The sequence below is a fragment of the Squalius cephalus genome, assembly GCF_949319135.1.
Source record: "Squalius cephalus genome assembly, chromosome: 2".
Lineage (NCBI taxonomy): Eukaryota > Metazoa > Chordata > Actinopteri > Cypriniformes > Leuciscidae > Squalius > Squalius cephalus.
The window spans coordinates 17,222,610-17,241,607 of NC_137123.1; the positions used below are offsets into that span (position 1 = coordinate 17,222,610).

General features: G+C 36.9%; 1 protein-coding gene across 1 annotated transcript in view; it reads right to left on the bottom strand.

The window, feature by feature from the left end:
* The window catches only part of tbc1d9 (TBC1 domain family, member 9 (with GRAM domain)), a 35,796-nt gene that overhangs the window by 3,757 nt on the left and 13,041 nt on the right, over nt 1–18,998 (bottom strand). The window contains exons 4-20 of the mRNA XM_079847359.1: nt 17,854–18,082; nt 16,803–17,064; nt 15,316–15,523; nt 14,634–14,840; nt 13,513–13,686; nt 12,480–12,630; nt 9,902–10,116; nt 9,701–9,818; nt 8,733–9,018; nt 7,328–7,457; nt 7,104–7,202; nt 6,928–6,996; nt 3,487–3,727; nt 2,451–2,525; nt 1,150–1,236; nt 981–1,049; nt 781–884 (exon numbers count right to left, since the gene is read on the bottom strand). Coding sequence (XP_079703485.1) covers nt 781–884; nt 981–1,049; nt 1,150–1,236; nt 2,451–2,525; nt 3,487–3,727; nt 6,928–6,996; nt 7,104–7,202; nt 7,328–7,457; nt 8,733–9,018; nt 9,701–9,818; nt 9,902–10,116; nt 12,480–12,630; nt 13,513–13,686; nt 14,634–14,840; nt 15,316–15,523; nt 16,803–17,064; nt 17,854–18,082 — 2,724 coding nt within the window. The remainder of the gene's footprint in view (nt 1–780; nt 885–980; nt 1,050–1,149; nt 1,237–2,450; nt 2,526–3,486; nt 3,728–6,927; nt 6,997–7,103; nt 7,203–7,327; nt 7,458–8,732; nt 9,019–9,700; nt 9,819–9,901; nt 10,117–12,479; nt 12,631–13,512; nt 13,687–14,633; nt 14,841–15,315; nt 15,524–16,802; nt 17,065–17,853; nt 18,083–18,998) is intronic.

An 18,998-nucleotide genomic window follows, 5' to 3' on the forward strand; every position in this document is an offset into this window, starting at 1 on the left:
AAAAATGGTTTTTTTTTTAAATAAAAGTTAAGAAATGTCAATTTTATATATATATATATATATATATATATATATATTATATATATTAAATCAGTTTAGTTTTAGCGAAAAATTTCAATAACATTTTTTACATATATATGTATATATATATAAATTATATTTTTAGCTTTTATATTTTTAGCTTTTTATAACACAATGTTTTATCTTAAGAAATGTAAATTTATTATATAAACATTTTTATTGGCTTAAAAAAGGCAATTTCCAAAATAAATTATATTTATATATATATATATATATAATAAATAATCAGTTTAGTTTGTTTTATTTATATTATCTAATACATAATACATTTAATCCTATTTATTAAATTAAACAACTACATATACATACATTATTTATCATTTTTATTTATTTATATATATTTAGTTTATTCATATATGTTAGTAATTTGTGTTTTTAGTCTGAAATTACTTCTCTTTTTTTCATCAGAGAAATCATGATTTCAACAAACAATCATTGTTGTAAAATATAATCAAATTATTTAAATGTCAAAAGCAAAATATACTAGGTATCCAGTGAAAATAATACATGTTTTCCACTGACGGTTTATCCCATTCAAGTCAGCATGAATTCAAAAGATCCCATGTTAATGTTCTTAATTCACATTCCTGTTTTATCTTCGTGCTCAGCCTCTGAAATGACTTTTCTTTACATCTGATGGGTTGGGAATGGAAAATCATGTATCTTTAACAGGTCTTGAAGTAACTTTGTTTGATGTACCTGGTTGAGTTTGGGCAGATCCTTCATGTTCTCCAGCTTAGCTTTGGTCTCCTGGTTCCACAGGCGCAGGTACGTGCGGTAATCTGGAGTGTGTGTTTTCTTAGCTACAGCACAGACAGAAAGAAAGAAGCATTACTGCATGCTGCACATTTAAACCGGTCAACTCTGATCTGTATAAACCGAGAGGATGTTTCTCCCACCTTTATCGCTCTTAAATGTGACCCTGACGAATCCATCATCCTTCTCGCTTCTGTTCTTGGGGTCGAGGCCTATCCACGAGAGGTCAAAGCATCAGTACCAGTGATCACAGTTTGTGTGGTATGCAAATGTTCATATGGTAAATGTGAGTGAGTGTGATATGGTCCGCACCGCTGGAGGTCTCGGGGGTGATGTCCTCGAAGAAATACTGCGTGGCTTCACAGGCCGAGTCCGGCTCCTCCTGCTCATGGTGCAGCTCTGACAACAACAAACACTGCGCATTCAGTATACGGCTCAATACAAATCATTTCTATTTAGATAACAATATAAAAATGACCAAATATTAGTGCTGGGCAACGATTAATCGTGATTAATCGCATCAGAAATAAAAGTTTGTGTTTACATAATATATGTGTGTGTAATGTGTATAATTAGTTTGTATATATAAATACACACACATGAATGTATAATAATATACATAGATATATATTAAGAAAAATGTGTTATTTATATATAAAATATATATATACAGTATATACATGCAAAATATTTCTTAAATATATACATGCATATTTGTGTATTTATATATACAAAATAAATATACACAGTACACACATATATTATGTAAACACAAACTTTCGTTTTGGATGCGATTAATAGCGATTAATCATTGCCCAGCACTAATATATATTAATATTCAACAATATTATTGATCTGACTGTACTGACGCTGTCTATGAGAACTGAACTGAGCTGGACGATGACAATTTTTTGCAGAACTGCTTTATTGATGAAATTAACTAATTTAATATTTGATGAATGAATCAACACTGAACTGACAGTAGAAATGCATCATTTTCCTGTTATCACTGTTTCACTAAAACAACCTGAATTGTATAAAGCGCTGTATAAATAAAGGTGACTTGATATGTTACATTTAATATTTGTATATATTCTATTATATTATTTCCTAAAAATAAAAAAAGACCCTGAACATCTCCTGACAAGCAACTGGATATGATCATTAGTTTTATAGAAACACTTTAGTAACATTTCTATCAAGTTGAAGGTTTTCTTTGACAAAATAGTATTTTCCATTGTTGTTCTTGATATTATACAAAACGACACTCCCGGCGAAGGATCTCGATTACATTTTCAGTATCTTGAATCCTCTTTAAGGAGAATTTAATTTCTTATTCTTTCGATTTGGGGGTTTAAATATGACCCTGATATATTCATGAGATTCACCACTAACGCAGTGCATAACAACTCAAGCGTGAGACGTGAAGAAAGAGCAAAACATCCGACTTCCCTTTCATTTCTGCTTTTTATTCATGTTTCCTCTCGGCTAATCGCAGTTACCACATGTATTATATGCATGTGTGCAAAGGTAAACAAATGCTGAAAATAATTAATGAACCAGTTTGAACTTTAATAATTACCAGCATAATGTTTACACCAACATATTCTCACCTACAGTTCCTGGAATTACGTGAATCTTGTAGAGAAATTTGAGTTTTTCCGTCAGGTCACCGTGACACAGGACACCTGCAACACACACCAAACTGTCAAGTTCAGCACAAAAACAATCAACCCCATGCACTTTAGTTAGATTTAGTTTGAATTTAAACATATTTAAATCACATCATATATTTTCATTTTTTATTTAACAACCACCACTAAAAATAACCAAAATCGTCACAATAAAAATAACATTTATAACATTTATGATCATAATAATTGAAAATGATTTAGCAAACATCATTAAATATAATCAAAATCATCTCAAAACAAAAAAGGAAAATAAAAAGAATAAAAATCAAAACATTTATGTTAATAATTATCAATTATTTAGCAAGATTAAGCATTATCTAGCATTAACAAACAAAAAAAGACAAATAAAATTGCATTTATATTAATGAATGAATTTTAATTGTTATATTAAATGATTAAACAATTAATATTCATTTTCATTAATATTATTCTTTTTTTACACTGAGGTCCACTTATATATTTTCTGCACATTTCATAATACAATTTTCTGACTCGGATGTTTTGACTTCTAAATGTAAGCTTTATTTTACATCAAACTTTTATGGAAAAGGATTTAAAGACACCATGAAATCAAAATATATATATTGCAGTATTTATTATAAATGATTTATCCTTGCACATCATTATTTTTTTCATTATTTAAGTTCATGTGCCTCATTATCTTTCATCAAAATAACTTCCCCTTCACAGCATCATCTCTTCTCTTCTCTGATGATGTGTTTACTGGCGTGAGGGCGGGGCAACCTGTCACTCACATGAGATCAGCCAATAGCAAACCACAACCATCCAATCAATTCCCAATGGACAAAATCAAGCCCCGCCCTAGCTTTGTTCTTGTTCAAGAAGCGGTTTCATTCGAATATACGTCACAATAGGGAAGAAAAGACTATCGCAACCTCTGTTTCATGCTGACTTTAAGGAAAATATGAATCCCCTGATAGAAAAAAACACTCACTCAAGCCGCTGATGAACTCTCTGAAGTTGATGAGCGCGTCTGCGTTGTGGTCTAGCAGACGGAAGAAGCGCAGGGCCAGATCGTCGGTGTGTGAGCCGCAGGCCCAGGGGAACAGCAGAGCAAACAGGCCCTTGAACTGCTCCAGATCGATGCGGTACTGCTCCAGGTACGGCAGGCTCGGGTCGTGGCGGCTCATGGGGTTGCTGGTGCTGCCCCAGTAACAGCTGGTCAGATGCTCAGCCTAAAGGTGTTAAACACACACACACAGGTCATGAAACTCTGCAGAAAGTCAATGGCTATGGAACACATGACTTTAAACATTAACACCTGAATGCACCAGCAAAGGTGTTAATGCGCTTCATCGTTTGCATAATAAAATTATCTCCTTAAACTGTAACTAAGTTCAACATTTAGGGTTAGGGGTTTATTTAAATTATTTATCAAGCACCACTAAATATGACCAACATAATCCCAATACAACAATAAAAAATAAATAAAAATAAAATAGCATTTATATTAATAATATTAATGGTAATTTAAAATGATTTAGCAAACACCATTACATTTAACCAAATAAGCACAAAAAAAAGGAAAATAAATGTAATAAAAAGCATAATATTTATGATAAAACTTTTTTTTTTAATTATTTGGCAAGAACCATTAAATATTTCAAAAAAAAAAAAAAAAAAAATAGCATACATAGTAAGATTTTTTCAACTTTTATATTAAATGAATAATTAATATTGATTTATTAATTATTATTATTATTATTATTATTATAATAAAGTACATAATGATGATGATCATAATCATTTAAAATGATTTAGCAAGAACCATTAAATAATAATACAAATATAGCATGTTTAATAAAACATTTTAATTATATATAATTATTAATTAATTAACATTGATTTAATAATAAATATTATAAAGTAAATAATACTACTACTAATAATAATATATATATTTTTAATTTTAAACCCAAGTAGGTTTTCATAATTTGTTGAAAAATGCTGTTTTATGTGACTTTTCATTATTTCCATATGCAAAGCATCCTCTGATTAATAACCACAATTATTCCTAGAAATGACCAAGGCATTTGGGACATAAATGGCTTTGATCCAGATCAGGAAAACTCTCGGAGCGGCTACTATGCCATTGCGAGCTAATGAATGTCTTGAAGAACAGCTAAAGGGGAAGATACACGACTCTCTAATAAAAAAAGTCATCCATCTGCAATATATTCACACACTCACTCCATCCATCAGCCCATATAAGGAGGAGTCATTATCTTAAATCACTAAGACAAGTCTTCCCAGCCTTGTTCGGGAAGCAGACACACTCTGTCAGTTTAAATCTCTTCAACCTGGCATACACAGAACACCATCACATTTCTATAATTCACATCAAGGGTTACTAGATCATTATTAGGCTGCATAAATTAGGTCAACAACACCCTTGTGACATTATAAGAGTGGCATCTACGCTAATATTAGTCTCTGTTTATCCCGAGGTTACCGTAGTCAGCCGGATCCGGTCCGTATCCAGATCCGATGGTGAACCTGCACCTAGACACGACCACAACTCAGACCACAAGAACCAGACAAGTCCTCCACACAGACACTATGACCAGCTTGGGCTCCATACCGGCGTGATGAATCCCATCTTCAAGCAAAAGGAATCGGATGAATATTGGAATTCTACCGATCCTGATCTGAATTGTAACTGCCTGAATCATAATCCCACCGTGTTCGTTCGTTGGCTTCCCGACTGAGCCTGGTTTTTCCCAAGGTTTTTTCCTCCATTCTCTCACCTTATGGAGTTTGGGTTCCTTGGCACTTTTAATATTGGCACACTTAATATTCAACAACATAAAGGTCCTTGTAAACGGAGTCAGAAATTTTCATATGCTTTTTTTCCGTATTCGTCAACCTAAAAATTCCGATGCGTATTCATTTATACGTTGCAGGAAAAATTCTCAAAACAATGCAAAATGGAGTCTTTCAAGCAGTGAGGATGATTTTGTGGTCCTCTCACTTATTAAAAAGAGAAAAAAAAATTGGGTCCATCCAATCCTGAGATTGCGTAGAGAGGAAGGAGAGTTCCACCTCCTTATCATGGAAGGAGCTGCGGGATTATCCCGAGCGATTCAAAGTTTACTTCAGGATGTCATTGGCTCAGTTTGATGCTTTGCCAGCGATACTGGAGTCATATATTAAAAATAAGACCAGCAATTTCCGTGAACCAATTGATCCTGAACAGTTCAGGATTTAGGCGTTTGCTTGTACGGTGGCTCTGAACTGTCAAAACACCTCTCAAAACGTAGACAATTTTACTTTAAATTTAAATGTAAAGTTTCGGAGGCAGTGTGTATACCTGATTGACACAACGTGAAGTCGTATTTATTTTTTAACGTGAGAAGATTTCGGACTCAGTTTGCAAGGACCTTTACTGATTTGACTGCACTGACACTATTGGATGAGAGTTTTCTACAGAACCGCTTATAGTTGAACTAATTTAATAACTGATGATCTTACCAACGAATCAACACTGAACTGACCAGCTGAACAGAAGCCGCGTTTCCATTACCCTTCAAATTGCGCAAATTGAAATTGCGAATTGAAAATACGCCCAATGGAAACACGTCATTTTCGCAAAATCTCCCATATACCGCAAAAAAGTTTTTACGCTCGCATGAGGTGGTTTTTCAGGCAATTCGAAAAATAAATATTTCGCAAAACTGCAATGGAAACAGTTTTTGTGCATTTACAGTCACCTGACGTAGATGACGCGGTGTGTTTGGACAGAATACGAGACAGAGTTCTTTATTAAATTCATAAAAGACAAAATAATTACAGGAATAATGGATTCTAAGCCTCAAATAAATGCCACAATCAAAGACCTCGATGCAGAAATGAGTGAGAAACACCCAGAAACACCTCATATGTGCCGCTCTCAAGTATAAGGGTCTTTCCTTATCATTAATGATTGGATAACACACATACGTCTCCTTTGATTAATAATAATGGCCAGTGCAGTGGCTGGGATTGTGGGATATAGTACATAAACCTAACAACGTTCGTTGCCATGATTTTTGGAATGACTTTGCTTATCGCGAGAGGGAAAAAAGTTTTAGTCGCATAACATCGGTTAATGGCCGTCATTTCGCAATAGTTTTTTGTCGACATTTAGAAGAAAAAAAAAAAATATCGCACAAGTTTTGCGCAAATCTGTAATGGAAACGCGCCTAATGACACTTTTTTTATAGAGCTGCCGTACAGCTTAAATGAACTGTTTGCATCACTGAATCATTCTCCTGTTATCCCTGTAAAGCTGCTTTGAAACAATCCGTATTGTATAGAGCACTATATAAATAACGGTGACTTGACTTGACACACTCATGTTGCTGGAGTCGGCGCATGACCTCGTCATGTGACTGACCTTAAAGAGTGAGTAGAGCTCCTCCAACTCATCGATGCTGAAGGGCGTCTCCGTCACGATGGTCCGCACCTGGAAAACCAGCGGATTAGGCAAACATGAACGTGTGTGCAGTGCTTCACTAAAACTAAAAGTAACACATCCACTGATTTGAGTCAGTATGGAGAGTGTCAGATTACCACATTGCGTTTGGTGGTGTCTTCAATGGCCTGGATCACTCTCAGTCTCTGTTTGAAACGCATCTGCTCGATCACATCCGCACGAATGGAGCCGAACTTCTGTGAATATGACACAGACAGAACACATGAACACACTTTAAGCCGGTGAGCCCTGTAATATATACATCACCATGCTATTAGTAAACATTAAAGAAAGAACAAGGAGAAACTTCAGATGAACGAACCTCATACGAGCAGCGCACAAGTTTGAAGATGTCCACCTCAGGATGAGGCTCGCCGTTATCCGTCAGGAGCGAGTGAAGATGAGGGATCGGAGGAAGGGTGCTGTCCTTATTGGTCACGCTGTCCAGATACCTACAACACACACACACACACTCGTTTGTGTCAGCATACTATATAAATGTAGTACAATATGTTTGTGGCATAGCACGCTACATTTAGTTAACTTGTAGTATACTGTACACTCACTATGCAGCATATAATCACTTTGCACCACTACATACACTCATTATGCAGCATACTACATACAATACTCACTCTGCTGCACACAAACGCTGAATTTGCTTATAGACTATGTATACTGAGTACACAGTACACTATTTAACTGATCTTTCAGTATGTTATCACCTTGTATGAACATAATACAATACATTTGTTTATAGACTCACTACGTAGTACACACTACATACACCAAATGTGCAGTATAGTGTATAATCAGTGTAATATGCAGCATACTGTATAATCATTTGCAGCACAACATAAACTTAGTTTACAAGCAAAATGTACTCACTACTATTGTGGTAAAATACGAACTATGTACTCTGTAATTTGCAGCATACAGTATAACGACTTTGCATACACACAAGCATAAACAAACTTTGCTTACAGTCTATATACTAACTACATAGTATGCTGCATACATTTAATCTGCAGTATACTGTATACTCTAGTATGCAGCATATGATCAAATTGCAGCATACAACATACACAAACTGTGCTAATAAACTACATTTTCACACACTCATTACATAGAATATACACTATACTGCAAATGTCTTGTACAATGCAAATTGCGTACTATGTAGTATGTAGCATATCATATTTTTGCAGTATAAAAACAAACTTTGCTTATAGACAATATTCATATTTTATACTCACTATATAGTATGCTGCATATACTAAATGTGCAAAATAGTGTATATGCAGCATTTAATAATATTGCAGTATACAAAAACTTTGCTTATAGACTATATTTTTACTCACTACATAGCACACTACTGTTGTATAGTCACATAAATCAAGAGATCACATTCAGGTAACTCACATGTCTCTTTAGCATTGCATGTACCAAAAATACAACTTTCTCTTCTCCTCTTACATGCATACCAGTTCCCCACACAATACATCAACTTCCTCTAGTGGGCATTTGCCAATCAACATTATTCAGTGAACACAACAGCTACACACACTAAATTTGCAGTATAGTGTATACTCTTTGTAGTATGCAGCATATAATCATTTTGCAGTGCAGTACATATGCCGAACACGACATATACTAACTAGGTAGCACACTAAACGTACTCATTATGCTGTATACTACACATACTCCGTAGTATGCGGTCGTCCTACCTGCCCAGGATGGTCATGGCTTCCCCGTCATCTTTACAGTCCAGCAGCTGATGGATGTTGGCGTCGAGCACGGACAGAGCCAGCTGGAAGATGACCTTGATGCCCTCGTAGAAGAAGCAGTCGACCACCACCACGGCGCTCTCGAAGGGCATGACGGACAGGAAGAGTGTGAGGAACCAGGAGAGGGAGATAGTGGAGATGACGCCCAGCGCCTGCATGCAGTCGTACAGCTGAGGAACGTAGACGTGAGCCAGCTCCTCGAACACACCCTGGTCCACCAGCGCACCTGAGATACACACACACACACTCAGTGCTGTCAGATCTTCTTGTATCCGAGCCATTTGGTGGCTGATAGGGCTGCACAACTAACAATTTGGCTTATCGCGATTATGAAATCGCAAAGGCTGTGATTATATTTAATGCGCAGCTTGTCATTGATGCACGGCTCTGTAAACGCTGCTCACTCTGAGTTTGAGTCACGTATAACAAGCATTTGAAAAAGCAAAACATCTTTCCAAACATGAGAAGCATTTATGAACCTCTTGTCCAACAAAAGACAACATTTAATAACATGCTTTTACTCCAAACTCACTTCATAACGACAGTTGAGCTCATCCTTCTGTGAGATGATGTGATTCTTACACAGAATAAGGCAGTCGAGTGTTTATTAGTCATGTTTAATCAATCAAAGCGTTTCAATCTTCTGTTTATTCAGCTATTTCTATTCAGGGATTTCCTGGGATGATGTGTGTTATCGCACTTCTGCGGGGCATATTTGGCATGTGTGTGTGTGTGTGTGTGTGTGTGTGTGTGAGTGAGACGCCCTCTGGTGTTCAGATGGAGCAGCATCTACTACCGTTCAGCCGCTGCACTGACAAGCTGCGCATAAAATAATCGCAGCCTTTGTTTAATTGCAGATTAATTGTGCAGCCCTAGTGGCTGAGCAGCTGGATGATCCTGGAGCTCACCTACGACTCTGGTGTTGTAGTAATCGGGAAGCATCCGCTCACACAAGGCCACCAGGAGCCAGAAGGCCTCTTCTTCTTTAGCGTACAGCAGCAGGACCGAGGTCACGATGTTCATGGCCTGTGGAGGAAGACGAGCTGGCGTTATGACCGTGCTGTGTGTGCGTGTGTGTGTTGTGGAAGCTGTGGAGATGTGCATCATACCTGGCAGTAGCCGATGTTGGGGTTGCGAAAGGCGTACGCAGTGAGGACTCGGCGCAAGGCTGCGATGCCCATCTCGTTCTGGAAGGCCGGATGCTCCGGGAGAGACCGGTGAAGGTCTCGCTCGATCTCCTCTGTGGCCAGATTATATTTCCCCATCGACTTCTCCACCAGATCCTCGTAATAACCAGGATGAGTGGCCATCTCATTAATCGCCCCTGCACGCAACAATACACACACTCAAAATTACACAAACGATTTAGCTAATCATTTTTTTAAATCCAAAACACTCTTGGAACAAAATTATTTTATTAGGTCAAGATGAGTCTAAATTATACTGGTTATTTTATTTTCAATTTAATTCAACTCTAATTTAATTCAATTCAATTCTACTTGAATTTATTTCAATTCTACTTTAATTTAATTCAACTCTAATTTAATTAAACTAATTTAATTCAATTCAACTCAACTCTGGGTTAATTCAATTCAACTATAATTTGATTTAATTCAATTCAGCTAATTTATTTAATTCAATTAAATTCTATTTTAATTCAATTCAAGTCTACTTTTGTATGCATGTTTTATGCATGCAATAATTTACAGGTACAATAAACTGTTAAACTCCAATATTACAATTTGATATTTGACAGATATTCAATAATCTTTCCTGGTTAGACTTTCTTCTTTTTTTTTTTACATGCATTAAAGACATTGCTGAATCTAACGTTTCTCTGATGATAAAACATTTTTAAATATTTTATTCATTCTTATTTTAAAATATCATAATATTTTTATTTAAATTTATTTCATAAAATATATATTTTAACATATATTTTATATGTGGTAAAATATATAAATAAACAAAATTTTCTGCCATTTTTATTGTTTGACCATGCTAGTCAAAAGTGATTAAAAGTTCTTGATATACTAAACAGTTTGCATGAAATGCATAAATGAATTTAATAGTGGTGACTGTTATACAGGAAGTGATGCTGCATCTTTGCAATGCTCTGATGTACTGACATGAAACTTGCTTCTGCATTTCCACATGAAACGTTTGGTTAACTACAGTTCAAAATGTATAAATTACACCAACGTTTGTTATAACTATAGTGCATTAGGCTAAAATTATGTTTATCAATTGTATCCACCATTTTGAACAGCTTTTTTTAATGTTACCAACAAAATGTGTCAATGGTTTCAACTTATAAATGTATTGAAGCTTCAAAGTAGTGAGCAGCTTGTGTAGTGAACTACTTGTTCAAAAGGGTAATTTAACAGTAGCTGAGCTACTTGATTTAAAGAACTTGTTGTTTCCCCCTGCTATTACACAAAACTGTGAAACACAAGACATCTAGATTATTTGCTTGTGCGGTCGTGTGTCTCAGTGTGTGCACTGGCCTATAAAACTCGACTCTTCAGAATAGGGTACTCAAATATACAAACAGGAAGCAGGGTCAAATATAAACAGGTACATGCACTGCACCACGAGATAACCACAACAAAACAGGTGTGTGTGTGTGTGTGTGTGTGTGTGCACGTAAAAGAGAGTAAACACCTTTAAACATGTCAAGATTGTTATTGAATATTCCAATGAACACAAATGTCTAGTGCAGTGGCTGGTTTTGCTTCACGACCCAGATTTCAAATGGGTCATGAAGTGGTGTCCTGATTATTGTTTATTGCATAATACAAAAATGTTTGTTAAAATGTTACATTTCAAAGTCAAAGTCAAATTTATTTATATGGCACTGTTAAAAATACACATTGTTTTAAAGCAATGTTTAATGTTTCGAATATTTTTATGCCTTATGCTCGCATTTAGCAGATTAGAGCTGTGTGATAATATAGTTTACATATTCGGATACGTAATCAAGCAGTTGTGATTTGCTATTTAGTATAAATCGTCGATAAAGTTGGACATGCTTATGTGTCAAACTTTAAAAAGAGCTGCCCAATAATATAGTAACATTTTGCGACCAAACAAATAAATCAGGCAGCTGAGATTTGCTATACAGTAAAAAAAAAAAAAAAAAAAAAAAAATTTGAATTATTATTTGATTTTCATTATTTCAAAATTAAAAACTATTTCTGTCATGACAACCATCTGAGTGTAGTCATGACACGCAGCTTGTCCATGCTGGCATCAATCTGATTTGACAAGCTTCCACCAAATGACAGATAAATTAGTAGAAATTGTTTTGACAGACTCTTTGATGTCAACAACAAATGATATGAGCAGACAGAAGTAAATTACGAATATCGTTTGTTCTTTGACGAATTGCTTTTGTTCGTCTTTTGTAAAGTCACTGTGGAAAAAAGCGTCTGCTAAATGCATACATGTAAATGTAAAAAGTATTTATTTTGGTGCCCTAACTGTGCTTATCTGGGGTGCGTTTCCCAAAAGCATCGTTACGATCTAAAATTCCATTGAACTCTATTGGTAACGACAGAACTTGCGACCATGTTGGCTTTTGGAAACGCACCCCTGGTTAGTTGCATTTTATTGCTTGCATTCAGCTCTGTTTTTCTCCCCGTTGTCCGTGTGGGACGCGAGACGTCTGTCGGCCGTTTGACTCACCAGAAAACAGGAGCCACAGCTCTCCTCTCATGTTCTCCGGGATGCCCTGCAGCACGAGGTCTTTGGTCTTCTCCGTGCGGTACATGCACACTCCCTGGCCGTATTCGGTGAAGTGATTCTTCCAGGCCTGCTCCTTCAGAAACTCTTTAGCCTGAAAACAAGCGATTAAATAGAGAGCATCTCATCACTGCAGCACAGACTTCAACTTCACAAGTGCTGATGACGGAGACTCTGACTTGAACGAATAAGCGAAGCCAGTGAGCCGTGAACAACATTAGCTTTCAATTCTGAAATTTGAAATGTGGTGCATTTAATGTATATGAAAGCTTTAGATTAGACAATCTTGCGAGCAGAATCCCCCCCATAAAAATCACTAAAATACTCCTCTGAATGCAAAACATACATTTTTGCTCTAGCGCACTGATATTGTGACTAAATGAACACAGCATAACTAGTTTGAAAGTAAATGAGTTGAATCAGCAGGTTTTTCAGGTCATTTGTTGCAGGTCAGCAAACAGAACATGAGTTGCACTTCCTGTGTGTTTCCTACTAAAGCATCTGCTTTAACCGCAACAAACACAATAACATGTTATCTTACTTCAGGTTTTGAATTATGACTGGATGATGTGCATTCGAACACACCTGTAACCGCACATTATATGCTAAAGCGCCAAAAACCCAGTAATTAAGCTAAAGAACTACGTAACTTCAAATAAGAATAGTTTACTCGAACAATTAATGTTAATTATAAATGTATAATTATAAACCTAAGTATTAAACCGGGCCTGAGTTGTAAACACGAAGGCCATTTCTTTTTCCATGAGGGGGTTTGGCATCACGACGGCTTTATTTCCAGCGGACCGTTAAAGAACGAGACACACAAGTCCTGTAGAATTCCCGAAGTGTTTCCTAGTGTTTCCGAAACTACGCTTGCCCCTGCTATAGATTCCTGAGCTTCTTCATGAGTCCTATCAGTAAAAAAGTGACAAAATTAAGAAGAAGAAAAAAAAAAGCGTTACTGAGGGTGTTGTACCAGTTTGGGGTTAAACTCCTCCGGGGAGCGCCGGCGGTACATGGTCATCAGGGCTTGTGTTGCGGTGGGAACCCTGCTATCATTGAGATTGAACTGCCTCTCACTCTCTCCCTCAGAGCCGAGAGCGCTGCACTGAGGACTACATGACAGGACACTGCCCTGCTGCGAGTACACCTGCACACAGAGGACAGCATTAGACACAGAATCTATAGATATACATATATATGTATATATGTGTAACCCGTGCTGGCAAAAGGAGTCAGAATGTGCACTGGCTGATTTCGAGCTACAGGCAAAACAACTGAAATTTTTTAATTTTAGTCGATTTTGAGATTCTCACAAAAACAACTTAATTAAGCCCTCGTCTAGCGATCCCAATGTTCCAAATAGCAATTAAACATCTAAAAGTATCTTTATTTGTGTGTTTTCTGAGAGGAGTACCTTTCCTTTGTCCATGAAATATCCAGTTTTTCTCTGCTCACTTCTCGCGCTTCCCCTCAGCACAGGTTCGGTATCGTTGTAAAGCGCAGTATTCAAAGTTTGTCAATATTTCTAGCGAATTCTCGATGGCATGAGTCTCTGAACCAATGAAATGTGATTTTCAAACTCATGCTGATGCAAACAAAATGATCTTACTCACGCTGACTGACAGATACGAAGCGTGCGCACAAAGACTCTCAGACAGCACGCGATCCCGATATACACGTACACACAGAATAACAGTATTTCAAAATATGTATTTGCGAGTATTCACGCAAACATTATCTGTTAGGTCTTAAATAAACGTTTGGTTAACTGTTGGGGAAAATCATCTGATGTGTAACATTATATTACATCCGTGCGGTCTGAATATAGGCTGTCTGGTAAATAAAATGTATAACAAAATATAGATATTTGGTTTTGACTTGGTGTGTGCCAAATTTGGTGTTATTAACAGGGATTTTAAAGGGATGGTTACTAGGTGATTTTGTTTTGTAACCTTCAGAAAACTTTAACTCGATTTTTCTCAAAATTGACTTAATCGACTTCAAACAGGTGTAACTCAGAAAATGTGCTCATTGCGACTCATTCTGCCAGCAGGGGTCCCATACACACACACAAACTAACAGTGTTGTTCCCACCTCGTCGTCTGAGCTGCTGAGGCTGCCTGTGATTTCCCGCTCAAAGTAGATTTTGGAGGAGGTCTGCTGAAGGAAGTCCGAGATCCTCTGCACCAGGAAGTCCCGGTCTTTGAGGTTGGCAAAGAGGAAGGTCATTTTGTTTTTGGTGCTGATTGACAAGGGGCTGGGAAGGACGTTGGAGCTATCGGCTTTCTCAACGATGGTCACCTAGTGATGAGAGAGAGAAGGACAGGATCACGCAACATGCAACTCACAACCCATTTTATTTTCTGAGAGAAACGCTGAAAATGTTTTCATACTTTTGGAACTGACTGGTTTGTGAAAGATGGAGGATAATGTGGGATAAATGCTTATAAACACTCAGGCCTGGTTTCACAGACAGGGTTTAGATTAAGCCAGGATTAGGCCTTATTTAATTAGGACATTTAAGTAGCTTTTATAAACGTCCCTTAGCAAAAAAAAACATTACTGGTGTGCATCTAAACAACGGCACTTACATATTTTAAGATATATCAGTGCAAGTTGCTTTCAGTTAACAGCTCAAACATGCATTTTAGTCTGGGACTAGACTCAAGCTTTGTCTGTGAAACCGGGGGTCAATTATGTAAAGTTTTGATAAAAAAAAACCTTAAAACTTTTTATTAGAGTATCATGTCATTAGCTTAGCAATCCAGTGACGGACCTCTCTGAGTGGGATGATCAGGCTGCAGGCGGTCTCCTCTTTACTGGTGAAGCAGATGTAGTTAGTGGAGACAAACATCTGTCCGAGGATGTGCATCTTGTTGAAGGGGGTCCATAGCGTGCAGTCTGTGTGGCCGTCCAATTTCTCGTCCTTCGGCAAGCGGAAAAGCGCCCGGTATCGCTCGCTTTTAGCCCTGGCGTCCAAATCTCTGAAGGTGCAGAAACAAATATAATACTGCTATAAAGTTTCCTAAACTTCTTCTAAAACCATATTGCTAACAAAATTGGTGGAGCGGAGCCGTTCCGGACGTCAAAGCGTTCTCAAGATAATCCTCTTAGTTTGCACAGACGGCTTTCAAAGCGCTCTGAAGGAAAACCAGATTTGCTACTTCCAATTTCACACAGTTGCCAGACGGCCATTTACTCCAAAATGTAATCCTTCACTATTTTGCATTTACACTGACATCTTTAAGACAATTGCAATATAAATCTGACTTTTTACTGTTCATAATATTAACTTAAAAAGTTCCATAAGCAGTTGAGACAAAACAAAAATGTTACAGTATTGTAACATATGTTCAGTAATGCAACAAGAATTTATTTAATCACAATATACATTTTATTTAATAATTTTCCTACACAGTAAAAGCATATATCACTATACTTATAATTATTTTTTGCTTGTCCAGCTTTTAATGCACAAGCACTTTGAACTTTTTGCAAAATGCAGAAATAAAAAAAAATTGTCTAGACTTTTTTTTTAGTCCGGACTGAATTCAGTGTGCGTTTAGCAATTTTCTTGTTTGTAATTATTTTTTGCAAGAAATTTCACCACCGTTTTTTTATATATTACATAATCAAGTAGTAATGTATATATTTTTAGTGTATATCTAGTGAAATTAATACTTTTACTAAATTACTACATATTAAAAGTGCTTCATCAGGTAATCATTTAATAATTTTCTCTCTTTTAAATAAAAAAAGTCTATTTTTTTACTTTATAGACAATTTCGGAAAAACAATCACAACAAATTTAAAAATAGTTATCCTTATAATCTAGTGAAATTAATACTTTAACTAAATTATTACATATTAAAAAAGTACTTCATCGGGTACTCAATTCATCGTTTTTCTCTTTTAAATAAAAAAAGCCTATTTTTAAACTTTATAGTAAAAATTTCAGAAGACTAATCATAACAAATGAAGATTTAAAATTAGTCACTTTTATAATCTCTATAATTCTTTCACTAAATTACTCTTTTTTTTTTAACTCTTTTAAATAAAAAATGTCTTATTTTTAAACTTTATAGTCACATTTTCAGAAGAATAATTACAAATTTAACAGCAGTGCAAAAACTGTAAAAAATGAATCAGTTCAGTCAATACCACTATTTCTCCATAAAAAGTATAAATGCCACCCAGTTTACTTGGCTCAGTTTTATATTGCTTTATCTCTTCACTGGCTTCATGAGCGACACTGGCACAGACCTTTTGAGGGCCGAGACTTTCTTGGGCGACTTCTTCTTGAGTTTGGGCAGAGAGCGGTCCTGCTCGAAGCCCTTGTTGTCCAGGAGCTGTCTCATGGCGATGTTGGCAAGCTGCTCCATGAGTTTGAAGGTCTCGTTGATGTTCAGGAAGACGGAGAAGACGTGCTCGCTGAGGCGTGTGCTGACGCGCACCATGTCCGGCAGCAGGAGCGTGGCGTTCTTCTCCAGCTGAGTGATGTCAGCCCAGCGGATCACCAGCTTAGCTGAAACAAACAAGAAGATTGGTTGAGACAGAGCATATTAGCAGAAAATATAGTGGCTTTGAAAGTAAAAACCACACTGTTAGTCTATCCCTCAGAGAGTTAAAGGCGATGTCTAATGCCATTTCATGCATTCTGACTTAATTACTGATTGTCGGTTCTTAATAAAACTTTAGATTATGTTAGCAATGGCTGATGCATCATTTTGCTGGTTTTAACATTGGGATGTCTAATGCTGTTTCATGTGTTCTGACTTATTTACACTGTAAAAGAGTTGGATTCTCATGCTAAACACGGCCAAAGTTTAAAAAATGAGTTGGACGTATGACGTAGTATTTCAACGCTGATACGGCAACGCTGTCATTTTGTTTTTAGACCACGAAATCAAAAACGTCACCAAAGAAGTGTGTTTTTGGTTGTGAAGGAAAGATAACCTTGTTCAGCTTCCCAAAGAACCCAGCGTTAAGGGAACAGTGGATGCAGTTTGTTTTTCCAGAGCAGCAACGAAGTTGTGCAAGTTGTTCCCGCCATTTTGGTGACAAATGTTTTATAAGCAAGGCCCAGATCAACGCTGGATTTGCAGATAGTTTGAATCTGAAAGATGGAGCGTTTCCAGCGCTAAAATATCCCAATCATGAGTCCGAATTGCAGGTGGCAAGTAACAACAAATGTCTGTGTTTTGTTGGCAATCGGCGCATAAGTGCGTATAATGAACACAACACAAACTTGAAGTGAATCAAAGTTATCCAGTGAACTGAATAAGGTCTCTTGATCTCCTCATGCCGTACTCACCCTCTTTCCCGAGCATGTATGAGTAAAAGCAGAGGTGGTTGATGCTGAGGTACAGCCAGCCCTGCCGTGGCACCTTCCCCTTCCAGTAACTGCAGGAGTAGTAGTTCACCAGCTTCTCCTCCTCCGGCATGCCGAAGAGCTTACGAAACTTAGCGATGGCCTCCTTGAACTTGTCCGTGTCGTCATCCTCTTTGATGTCGTGGCTCTTGTTGTATTCTGCTATAATGCCCTGGACACAAACACACAGACAGACACATGTGAACACCGACATGCGAACTGGTGTGACGTCACAATTCGGACAAAATCAGGCCAAAATGAAGTCTGACGGCTGGTAAACACCTTTGTACTACCATTGGTCAGTGGTGATTATGTAATAGGTAGGTGTGGCTCTGAGCCTTCTTTGACGTGGAAATTGATTCATTCTGTTCGGTCTGTTGAGGTCAGACGTGAGTAAAAACATGGTGAGTTGCTTTATAGCAGAAACTGAAGTTGTAATTCTAATTGAAAGAGACACTGATCATGTTTTTTCATGTTTAATACTGTACAGCTGCTTGCTTTTAAATAATCTAGTGTATAAAGTGCTATATGAATAAACGTGAAGTGACTTGACTGGAGTGCCGGATTGCAGAGCTGGTGCAAACATTTCCACATCGCTATGATCAGATGGTTTCTTGAAGTCCCCCTGTGGTAAAAATCAAGTTTTTAATGTTTTTTATATGTCTATGTGGTGTTTTTAATATGCTTTAAGACAAACCACGTGTAAATTCATAAGTCGACACCATTGCTGAGTATTTTCTCCTTAAAACTGCAGTGAACCAAAGACAGTCTCAAAAACACGGTTGTTTCTGACGTCACAAACTACCTTGTAACCAATCAGGTCAACGTGTGATCGTCAACGAGTGGATCTCTGAGCTGGAGTGAGTGAGTGGAGGCGGGGCTCATTTGCATATTCATATAGCCACATATATACTAAAAGAGGCAAGGGTGTCAGGTTACATTAAAGCTATTTTAAGGCACGAAGAATTTTTTTCACAGGAAAAAACTCTTAAATATGTCATTTTGGTGATCAAAGATGAATGAGTTTTAAAGACCCCTGTCATTTTTTGTGTGTTTATTTTGTTACTGAGAGTAAAGCGCGCAGCACA